The 11,548-nt window shown below is 44.0% G+C and overlaps 1 protein-coding gene across 1 annotated transcript in view; it reads left to right on the forward strand.

The window, feature by feature from the left end:
- ABHD17C (abhydrolase domain containing 17C, depalmitoylase) overlaps positions 1-3,705 on the forward strand; it is a 29,038-nt gene extending 25,333 nt beyond the window's left edge. The window contains exon 3 of the mRNA XM_057427753.1: positions 2,190-3,705. Coding sequence (XP_057283736.1) covers positions 2,190-2,409 — 220 coding nt within the window. The 3' untranslated portion in view covers positions 2,410-3,705. The remainder of the gene's footprint in view (positions 1-2,189) is intronic.
- The last annotated feature ends 7,843 nt before the right edge of the window (positions 3,706-11,548 follow it).

An 11,548-nucleotide genomic window follows, 5' to 3' on the forward strand; every position in this document is an offset into this window, starting at 1 on the left:
GTAAGCAGTGAAAATAAACAGCAGTGCACTTTTATGAATGTGTGCAGCTCAACTGTCTGTCTTCATGGTGGGAGACAAAACAGTTCAGTGTGCACCTACAGTGAATCGCTATTATGTGCATTTTATGCTGGGACTCCATGAGAATTGGGTCTCTGTAGATTTTTCTAGCTGCAGAGCAGTGTGGCTGAGAATACTAAGTAAGTCTAATGTGCAGTTTAAATACTGCCTTACGAGTCGCTGAGTTGGCAATGGGATGCTTTCCAGTTTTCTACAAAACACAAATACTACCTGACTTAATGGTCTGTGGATATACATGGAAAAAATAGTTTTGTTATCTGAATACTGAAGTGAAAGGGATTTCCTGGCTTCCTACAATGAATGAGAACTTAGTATCTAGCCACTAAAATTAGGCATAAATAGCTTTATGTAGCTGACTTGCCTGTCACATGATGGAGCTTGGGGGGCAGACCCTTCATGGGCTTAAGACTTTATATAGTATGTTGATTGTAAAGTATTTACATTTGGCTATGATATTAATTTGGGTATGAAAACTGGGGGGGGGGTGTGTGAATCTGCATTATTCCAATGTTTCTCTTACATTCTTGGGATATTTTTCTGTATTCAGCGTAGTTGTACACAACTTGAGTTCCAGGCAGGAAAAGTGAAATAGGCTGCATTTTAATTTTAAATAACACTTTTCCTCTTTAAAAGACATGAAGCCTGGGATTTTTTTTTTTTGCGACGCATTGAGACAGAAATGTGTTTATACCAAGCTGTTTACTGAAATACCAGTAACGGTTCTCTGGAATACTAAATACTGAGACTTACATGCATGAGGCTTAGTGCTTCAGTCTACATCTTAATTTTTAATTAACTTCGTATTTTCATAAAGCTTCTTTAAACCTGTTTTTAAGTCAGTGTAAGTTGGCATCTGTGTTTTTTAATCATTTTAAGCAATCTTGATCACTTTGTAAGATCTCTAGTCTTACCAAAATTGCATGCTTTCCTGTTCTTCAGGAGCAGGAATATCGAAACACCTTTTATTAGATAGCATAAAGAAATAGACTTCAAGGCCAGGCTGGATGGGGCTTTCAGCAGCCTTGTCTAGTGGAAGGTGTCCTTGACTGTGGCAGCAGAGTTGGATGAGCTTTAAGATCCCTTCCAGCCCAATCATTATGATTCTGTCAGATGGAATATTACTGATACTCATTTTTCTGCCTGCTTCATCCCATACTCTGAATAATGCCCTGAGCCAGTTCATCCATTCGTTGATGAAAGTGGAGCTGGTAGGAAGCTGAGAGTTCATTAGCACTTGGTGTCTATATACTGCTTTGGAATTACTGGTAACTACGAGCATGAAACGGCTGATAGGAAATAAAACCTGGTGCCTACATGAAGATGGAGAAAACTGCTGTTTACTACTTGGAAGTTACTTCATAATTGAAATTTTCTGGCCCAGACTCTTAGGTGTGAAGGTGCCTTTGTCACTTTTCCTTCTCCTCTGAACCTGTTTTCCTGTGAGAGGTGTCCACTAGCCATATTGATCTGCTAAGAAGCAAATAGAAAAAAGTTTTAGACCACTTTGCAGTGAGAGCTGGCAGAGAAGTTGGTTACATGGAGTAAAATCCTGTGAGAGTTTTTTCTGGTTAAATATCCTTGTGTAATGCTCTTGTCAAAACAGATTGTTTTTCTCCAGCTGAGTCTACCTAATTTGGGGGTTCAAAGACAGGTGCAAACTTCATGAGCTAAGGCTTTTTTTTAATGAAGTCTTACAACTGGAATATAGTTAATTACTACCTTACAATTTAACAGATTAGGAATTGATGTGAAGAGTCCACACTGGCAGTATGTCCTGTAGAATCTTCCTTGCCTCTCAGTGGTTTTTGTAATAGATATACTCACTGTTTTTGGTATTTTTTGGTGCCAGACTTTATTTGCTTGCTGCCCATTTGAGCTTCTTGTCATCAGAACTGGTGGGATGATGGGGATGGCAGTGCAGGCTCCTGTTTAACACATGAATTTTGAGAGTGAGCCTTGTTCCATATCATTTGGGCACAATTGCGGTGTTCTGCAGCCCTTTAAAAGTGTGCAGTGGTAACTGAATCATGTATGGATAGTTAAGGTTGCTTTCTTTATATGTAAAAGATAGAGCCCCAAACTGAGCTGTGTTTTTTCTTTTCCATCCACAGCATTGACAAGATATCTAAAGTAACCTCTCCGGTGTTGGTAATCCACGGTACCGAAGACGAGGTGATCGATTTCTCCCACGGCCTGGCCATGTACGAGCGTTGTCCACGAGCAGTAGAGCCCCTGTGGGTGGAAGGCGCGGGGCATAATGACATAGAGCTTTATGCACAATATCTAGAGAGACTAAAACAGTTCATATCTCATGAACTTCCCAACTCCTGAAGAAGCCTACCTGACTTTACCTCAGTTACTGTGAACGGAAGAAATTACCTGGTTTTGCACATGCTTTAACTGGATAGCTGTAATAGCTTTATACTATGAAGAAATACCCTGTCGTTAGGGTGTTCTAATCAAACATCTGATGAAATTTGTCTTTTGTATCTGGAATTTATTCTACTAATGCACACAAATATGGTCAACTACTGTAATTCCAACAATTTTTAGCTTCATTGCCCTGGAGGAAGTGGGAATACTAGCTGCTTATGGGGACACTTTTTACCTAGTGCTGTATTAATCGAAGATCAGTTTTCTCTGTCTCACTTCAGATTGTTTGTAATTCTGTCCTTACAAAGACTTATTTCCCCAGTGTTCTCAGCGTGGAGAACACACTGTTATGAGCTACAGCTTGTTCTGAACAATCAGTCATGGGTTCAATCCAAGGGAGTACTTTCTCTGTAAAGTTTCTAGCTGTGGTATTTTAACTGGAAAGTTATTGTGATGAAGTTCCCCCTCCTCCCTTCTAGTGTTCTTTTGTTAACTTACTGATCTTCCCAAGTAAATTATTTAATATTACTTTTTCCTGAAAATAAACTACTATATGGGGCTAAACTCTGTAATGACCTCTCCATTTACCTGTATAAATGTAACTGGAATTACTCTTAAAGGAATTAGGGACAAAAACTGCTTTTGTTTAAAAATCAATGTGTAAATTTACTACTAGAAAACTCATTTTAATATTCAGATGGTCTGAATAATAGCCATAACAGACATTTCCTTCTGTAAAGCATTCCTGTAGACTTTTTAAAAGTACTGTACATATTTGAATTTACATTGTGCATAGATTCTTAATTGGTAGTTTTAATTTAAGTCTAGTTACAATAAACTGCAAAATTCTGGTTTGTATATGATTGAATACATTTTGTTAAAATATGTTTTTATCCCTATATTATTTTGCTATTAAAGTTTTATAAAGTTTCCAGGACAAAAAAAAAAATAAAAATTTACACATTTATGTTTTGATGAATTTATGTAACTAAATTTTCATTGAGCTGATCTTTTTAGTTTGGAAGTAATTTGATTCTTTGACACTGGAATCGCACAGATTATGCATCAGAAATGCAAGACACTTAAAAATTGTTACACTACTAGCATAGGTCTAATTTTTCCAAATTTAAAGGCCTTAAATGTACTGTAAGCCTCAGATTGTTGTATAAATTGATCGCGATTGATTGCAGTTTGTGTCCTGTTGCTAGAATGCAGCACAGTGATTGTAATGGAATAAAGGATGCATGGATTAGAGCTTGCTGAATTTCTGAATCTTATTTGGCACATATTTTTCATGCATAAGAGAAGTATATAAAGTACAGATTATTTGATAGAGTAACTTGAACTTCATTATTTAATTCCTTCCTTTCAAGGAAAACTCTCCTCAGGTACAAAGCCACATTCCCATGAAGCTTGGTATGTAAATAAAATGTAAAAGAGGCTACTTTTACATGGTGTTCAGCTGGTTTTAAGTAAAAAAAAATCATGATTCATTGCTTAGGAGAAATGTTTGAACATTGTTGTCATGAGTCCTTATAACAGGCCTGCAGTCAATTTTCAGCACTGCAAGTGTGTCTATTGTCTTTGATTATTGACTTGGCCTTGTTACTGTAAAAGGAGAAAAACTGGTATTTTCACTTACAGAGGGGGGAAATGAGGACACCCATCCTGCTCTGCATCATCTGGATCCTTAGAATCTGGATCTGTGCATCTGTGTTGCCTAGTTGTGAGTTTTAAATGCCCAAGCAGCAGGGCCCTGGCTGTTCTTTTGGCAGGCTTGCCTAATCATAACCTCAGCCTTGCTGCTTCCCCCCTTTGTGTTCAGATACATGTCTTATCTTTGTATTTATTTTACACCTTCATAAATTTGCAGTGGATGTTCTTCCATTTCTACATGTGTTCTTGTGGAAACAAAGCTGATGTCTGTGGTACAGGTGTTCAAGGTAACGTTTGAGAGTGTCAGCTTGTCCTTAGAGTCACTTGGGGAATTTTACTTAATTAGGCGTTGTCTTTTGATACCCACATTGAACTTTGTGCTGCTCTGAAAACTTAAGCCTATAATGCTTCTTCTTTTCATCACCCCTTGTAGCTATGCTTTCCCTTCAACAAACTGGTATCTTTAACTGTTTCCCTATAAATCAATTTTTTTTTTCCAATTACTACTGTTCTAATTCCTGCAGTCATATTGTGACTTGTCTTTGCATTTGCTTTGCTTTTGTCAGTATTCTTCTGTTAACGAGAAGCCCAAATCTGGATTCAGCATTGTCACCTATGTCTCATTGTCTCTGCACGTGCAGACTGAGTTCTCTGTGTTCTGGCTGGATGTGAATTTCTACTTGTGCTGTCTTTTATTTGTCCAAATTCCTGCCTCACTAGTTCACAGAGGTGCTTGGCTGTTCTTCTGGCTTCTGCATTGTCTGTTTGGCTTTGTGAAGTTTATCTACATTTAACTAATACAAATGTGTTGCTGTTAATTAAAATGTTAATGGCTTATCAGTGACCTGCTGGTATGGATCCTCTTCCCTCTCTTTTAAGTCAATAATTCATTTACCTGTTTGGTCAGTCCCTGAAATAGTTTTTCTTGTGGCCTTGTTCCCATCCAGTAGTTCTTAAATGAATTCTGAAATTGTTATAATTCTTTACATTGCAAACTTATATCAAAGCATCACTATTTGAGGCGTTTCAAAACACCACTGCTGGGCAACAGTAGAATTGTTGGTTAAAAAAACCCGGTGGCCAGCTTGTGAAACACAAGACAGTGGATGTCAGGTCCCAATTTCTTTAAAGAAAAAAGGTTAGAACAGAGTTTTTCACTGATGATGGGAAAGGGGGGGATGTGAGCTTATGGAAGAGAAACTTTGGGCTAAGAAATGGCCTGTTCCAGCAAACTGCTGACATTTTGGAGCTACCAAGGTGTCCATGTAAAAATGGCTGGCTGTGCCTGGGTAAATCATGCACTGGGGCTTCCAAGGGTCTCTAACATGTTTATTTTCTTGATATGGATGCTCCATCCATTTGTCTTGTGTGACTTAGCATTGTTTTTCATATACTGCAGCCATATGTGATGTACTTCTGGTTTTAGGGGAGGTAAGATGTGGCATATATGTGTCAGGAGTTGTCTGTACTTTTACAGAGGAAAACACTTGTTAAAAAGTTAGAGGTTGCATTTTCTGAGGTGTTTGATAAGCATCCTTTTGAAATATATGTAGCTGTTACAAATTTAACTTACATTCACATGGAGACTTGTTGCCTGTGTTGCCTCTGCTGCATTTCAGTTCCTTGTTCTCCCATGTTGTTCCTGTAGTTTGTGGCAGTTCTGCTTTGGGCATTGACCCATCAGCTTTCTAAATGCCCAAACCTGTATTCACACTTAGTACAGTGCCCATCTTTTATAAACTCTTCATCATATTTGCTTTTTCTAAATTATGCTAAACACAGAAGTAAAGAACCGATGTGCTTTCTTCCTCTGGGTATTCGTTCTGCAGTAAACTGTTCTCATTTGGAAAATGTTTTCTTCCCCAGGTCTTTTTTATGAATGTAAATTAATTCTCATGAATGAAAATTAATGATCTTGTTTAAATTCATGTAACTTATTTCTCTGTATCCTCCCCTGTGATTTTAGGTGTGACATTTCTTGTGTTGCAAAGGTTTTGTACAGCTGGTGCTGGTTCAAGGTAGGCTGATCCTTTGGTGGGCACCCTTTGTGTGGGAATAAGGTCAAGCACAGAAACTACCTGCTTAGCATGTGGTGTTTTCGAATTGCAGCAGCAAGTCTTAGACTGTGTAAATTTCAAAGCGGGAGGTTGTATTTCAACTGTGCTGTATTTAGGTCTCATAACTTTGCCACAACAGTAGAAAGCACAAGCTGGTCCTTGCAGCAGGAGTGTGAGTGCTGCTCCTTTGGCATCATGCCTCTGGCAGGGTCTGGTTCTGGAGCTGGGTTCCTGCAAACTGATTTTCCAGAAAGTGTTTGAGTAACACGCCTGCTGGCTTAAAAAAATGAAAGAAAACCCACGTTCACCCCTCCACCTTAGGCACCTTAACTGTGAATTGTCTTTGGTTCCTGTAGAGGTGAACACGCTTTGTGCTGGTTTCCTTGCAGCACGGCGGTGGTAGGCAATAAGCCGGCACACGTTGCTTTTTACAGCGGAACTCTGGGCTCCTGTAGGTCTGCCGGGCAGCGGGCACGTTCTGTACTGGCCACTCTCCCCTGTGCTTGTAGCTGTGCTTGCGCTGCTGAACACAAAGGTGCGCTCATTCTTCTCCGTGTGGGACGTGGCCGAAGCCTTTCCTCTGGGCAGAGTCCGCAGCATCTCCGCTGCCCTGCCCGCGTGTGTCAGCCGGGCCGCGCTCTGCTCCGCTCCGCCCAACCAGCGGTGTGCCCCCAGCTCGGGGCTCACCCCTCCCGCCGCGGCCCGCCCAGCTCCGGGGCCGGCCTACGCCCGTCGGGGATCAGCGCACCGGGCCGGAACGAGGGACGCGGGGAGTCATGCGGCACCGCCGGGCGAGCAGCGCTGCCGGCGGGGTGATGGGGGGCTCCGCGGGGCTAAACCCTGACTCTGTGTCTGTTCCAGGTGCCCCGGGCCCCCCGAGGAGCCCCCCTGGCGCCCGGCTCTGGCTGCTCCCGCTGCTGCTGCTGCTGCTGGCTGGCACCCAGCCCGTGGCGCTGGCGGCCGGCGGCCACGGTCAGTAGCGACGCGAGGACAGGCTCCCCGGGAGTGCCCGGAGGTGGGGTGGGCAGGGCTGGGGAGAGGAATCGGAGCGGGGAAGGCGGTGCTGCAGCCGCGGGTCTCGGTGCGCCGAGGTCCTGGCTGTGCAGTCCCGGGAGAGGGAAGGAGCGGGGCTGTTGTCTGAGCAACAGACGGAAGGGGAACGCGGCTCTGGTTTCCAGTTTGACTCCCAGACGCAGACAGATGGCATGATTTGGCTGTGGCTTTGGAGGTGACTGCATGCAATGGGCCTTTAATGTATTTTCTTCTTCAGTTCCTCAGGCTTTTTTTAGTTTAAGGGCTGCCTCTGAAAACATTGATCCAAACTTTTGTTTATGCTAAATAACGTTTTACGCAGCAGTTTATTCTAGAAAGCTTGCAGACATACATAAAGATTTAACACTACTTACGTTTTAAGCCACTCTGCTGCAACGGTGCCATTAGGTGCACTTAGGGAGGCTTTTGAGTCTGCCCCAAAGCCCTTTTCTGTTTGGGTCTGCCCAGAGCCCTTTCCCTTTGGCTTACTGGATGGCAGGGGTGCATGCGCTCCTCCTCAGCATGGATCATCCATCCCCCAAGATGTCTGTGCAGGAGGAGGGGGTAATATGGACCCCAGATTGCTGGGGTCCTCCTGGAGCTGGGTCCTTCCTCTTCTCTCCTTGTTTGCTCCCCTCACATTATCCCATCAGTAATCTGCTGAACAGCTCATTGATCTCTCAGGGGCTTTATGAACAGGGCTCTTGCAATGACTGTTGGTTGCTTGGAATGAAAGATGCAGTGAAGATGCAAAATGCTGCTTTTGCTATGGCATGTCCCTGAGTTATCTGCTGCCATCTGGTCGTAAGAGTCACATTTTGTAGTTTCTAAGTAATACATTATATTTCAGGGATGAATTATAGCCATAAATTAACAGAATACTTCACTAACATGATTACAATATGCGAGAAACCCCTGGACTGTAAGTCACAGCTACTTGCACCTGATAACCTTGAGGCAAATAAAAGTAAATACCTGAAGCTTCTGAAATGTGCTGGGCTGGGATCCACCTCTAGGAAGCAGAAGAACATTCCTTAAAATCTCCTCTTAGAAATGAAAGTGAGGCTGCAGACACATTCCAGGGGTCCCAGGACGTGACCTCCAGCCTTTAGCTGTTACGTCACAATATTAACTGTTTCAAATACTTTTGGCAAGGTGCAGTTGTGTTTGGGGTTCCTTTGTCCCTTCTGATTATTGGAGCTTTCTTATGTGTTTGCAGCCCTACTCCTCATCAAGTCCCAGCCTACTTATGTTGCCTTTAATTGTTTTATTGATCAGTTCTCAGAGCGTAAATTCAACCTTCAGGCTCAGCCTGGATGTGGGAGAGCTGAGTATGGCTCCAGAGTCCCAGTTCTCCCATACGAGCACCTTCTTGTCCATAAGGTGAAGCTGCTGTGGCCTCAGAGCAGGCGCAGCTTAACCCTGTTACAGCAGGCTGATGACTTTAATCAGCAGGCAGAAACCAGAGGCATCACCTAGCAAGCAAAACCGAGGCTTTCGTTTAAACCTGACCTGTATCTGTTGGAAACCTGGAGGCTGTGCTGGGCCCTGGGGCTGGACCCAAAAGGCAAATGGTCCAGAAAGAATGTAAACATTTTCTTGCTTAGTCTCATATCAAAAAGGCTTTTGTAGTCTTTAATAGGATAATTATTTTTCTTGATGTTTTCCAGACAATTTCTATGAAATAGTACATACTCCTTTGGTGAGTGAAGTTTTTTAGTTATCTGGAGTGTCTGTATAAGTAACAGAGATAGTTTTCCTGAGAATTACAAAGAAAAAATAGTTTCAATTTAAATTCACCAATAATTGTTATTATACTATAGCATTTAAACCCCTATCTATTGCGAATCTATTGACTTGACCTGTCAAAACATTCAGTGAGTTTGTCAAAGCAGCGCAGGGGCCTGCACTGTATCCAGGGCTACAGCAGAACTCTGGTAAATGTGTGTACTTATATATATATATATTAAAGAAAGCTATTGGGGTTCTTCACTGTTTGTTTAATAGGTTTCACTGTATTTATGATTATTCCAGAACACAGCCTGAATCCCAACACTTCTTTGTGGGATATGGATCATGAAAGACTGTTTCACAGTAAGACAACCCTTCCTGAGACTCTGGGCTCCTCTAGCCCGCTCAGGAGCCACTCTCTCCTGAGCCATGAGGGAAGGAAGAGCTTAACTCAGAACCTGGGCCAGAAACCACAAGAAAAGCAGCTGTCCTGTGACATGCTCCTTAAACTTTCCAGATATATTTTAAAGGATACCTTTGGATCTAGCTTGGCCTGGAATCTTTTTAGGTTTTATAACTGTGATCGAGAAGTTAACCTGCCCAAAATCCGTACTGGTCCTCTCAAGGTGGCCCAGCACAAGGTGAAGCTGTTCTTGCTGCACAGAGTGCTGCAGCTCCTCAGGAATATGGGAGTGTTATCCAAAGCTCAGCAGTCGAATGCCTTCAGTCTGCTCAAGAAGCAAATGCTTAACCCAAGTAAAGCACTGTTGAAGCCTGAGGAGGAACAAAGTGGTAGGTATATAAGGAGGAGACATGGTTTTGGTATCTCAAATACTTTGTAATGAAGGTTGAGCAGAGCCACAGGGTCAGGCTCTGTGCTGCCAGTGCGAGGGGTGGATGTCACTGCGTGCAATTGGGTACGTAGTTGTCCTGGGTCGTGCCAGAAGCTGGCGCTCAACGTTCAGGCTGAGCTAGAGCCAGGCTCAGCCCAAAGCAGAAGTTCTGGGATGGGGCGGGTTGGAATAAGTTGCTGCCTGCAGCGGAGGGCATGCTAGATGAGGGCTGGTATGGAGTTGTGTTAGACAGTCTGTGGGGGTCAATACAGGCACTAAAAGCCACGTTGTGGTATCATGGTGCCCAGAGCATGGCTGTGATGCAGTGGGGATGTGTTGTCCATGGCTCCTCCATCTCCAGATGGAAGCAGGTGTGCTGCATCCCCTTCTCCGGGCTGGTGCTTCTCTGTGGAAACACAGCTGCGGTGTGCAGAAAAGGTGAAGGGAATTTGAAAGAACAAGTAGGGAATGGTGGGATCCGTGGCTGGGAGGAGAAGGAAAACCAGATGAGAGTCATTAATTAACTGAAGTAGGAGCTCCGGCAGGCGGCGTGGCCTCGAGGGGCGGGCAGCGGCTGTGCAAGTGCGACCCCTCCCGGGCGGCCGCGTTACCGCACAGGGAGGCCGCGGAGCGCCCGTCGCTGCGCGTTCCCCGTTTCCCGTTTTCCCCGGGGACAGGCGGGGTGCGCTCCGGAACGGGCGTCCGGGCAGCGTGGTCTGAGCTGGGACTGGCCCTGGCCGTGGCCCTGCTGCGGGCGCCCCGGGGTCATCCCCTGAAGCCTCTAGCTCCGTGGGAACGGGCGTTGCCCAGGGGATGCTGACTCCGCTCCTCCTTCCTTTCTCTAAGTAGCAAGAAGGAAACGGGAAACTGTTTAGCGAGGGAGTGTGCCCAGGAAAATCATTTACAAAGGAGGACCCGTCCTCTCTATGCATTCATGTGCGAGAGCTGTTTCTCCTGGAAGGGGCGGCTGTGCTTGGAAGCCAAACCCGGAGCTGCCTTGTTTTCTGCTACTTTGCCTTAAAACGGATCCTCGGCAGTCATTGATCCTTGTGACTGAGCGGTTTGGTCGTGTTTGTAAGCAAAGCACCACAGTTACTGAGACACGGGGTGGGAGAGGTCACCTCATGCCTGACAGCCCCTTTCAGAAAATGACCCAATTTTGTTTTTTAGAACGGTGAACTTCAGTTTATAACCCACAATAACGCGTGAAGGAGGGGTTGGGTTGATTATTTTTGTGAGGGAGTGTTTAACAGCTGTTTGCTTGAGGCAGGATTAGTCAGGATTTCCCACTTGCAGGTGTGAGGATGTTTGGGAATGTTCTTGTGCTGTGGATGCATCCTGTAGCAGAGCGTGATGGTGTGAGCTTCAAACAGACAGCGTATGCTTCAAACTAGTGCTGCTGTGAAATAGAAATCATCTTGCAACGTGCAATCTGGAAAAGAGCGTAAGGAGAACAGTCTAGCACCCAAGCATCACTCTACAGATAGATGTTTCTGTGTTTTCCTTAAACAGACACAGGAATCTTCAGAAAAACAGGATGATGTGGCCAGTCTCATTTACTCTTAAGTCTTCTTTCTCAGGCCCCTGAACACTTGATACAATGGGAAATAGCACTGAAATAATTCTCCTGAACGTAGTTCTTTCAGGAAAAGAGTCCAACCAGTGTATTTCTGTGGATTTTGAGGCTAAAGACAGAAAGTGGTTTAAACAGTGCTCATACCTCAAAAAATTTGGAGTTCTTGTTCAGGAAAGCCCGATGTAAAGAGGAGCGGCTTTGGCTTCACTGAT

The sequence above is a fragment of the Pezoporus wallicus genome, unplaced genomic scaffold, assembly GCF_028554395.1.
Source record: "Pezoporus wallicus isolate ANWC-B61680 ecotype Strahan unplaced genomic scaffold, APGP_CSIRO_Pwel_v1 contig_3952, whole genome shotgun sequence".
NCBI lineage: Eukaryota > Metazoa > Chordata > Aves > Psittaciformes > Psittacidae > Pezoporus > Pezoporus wallicus.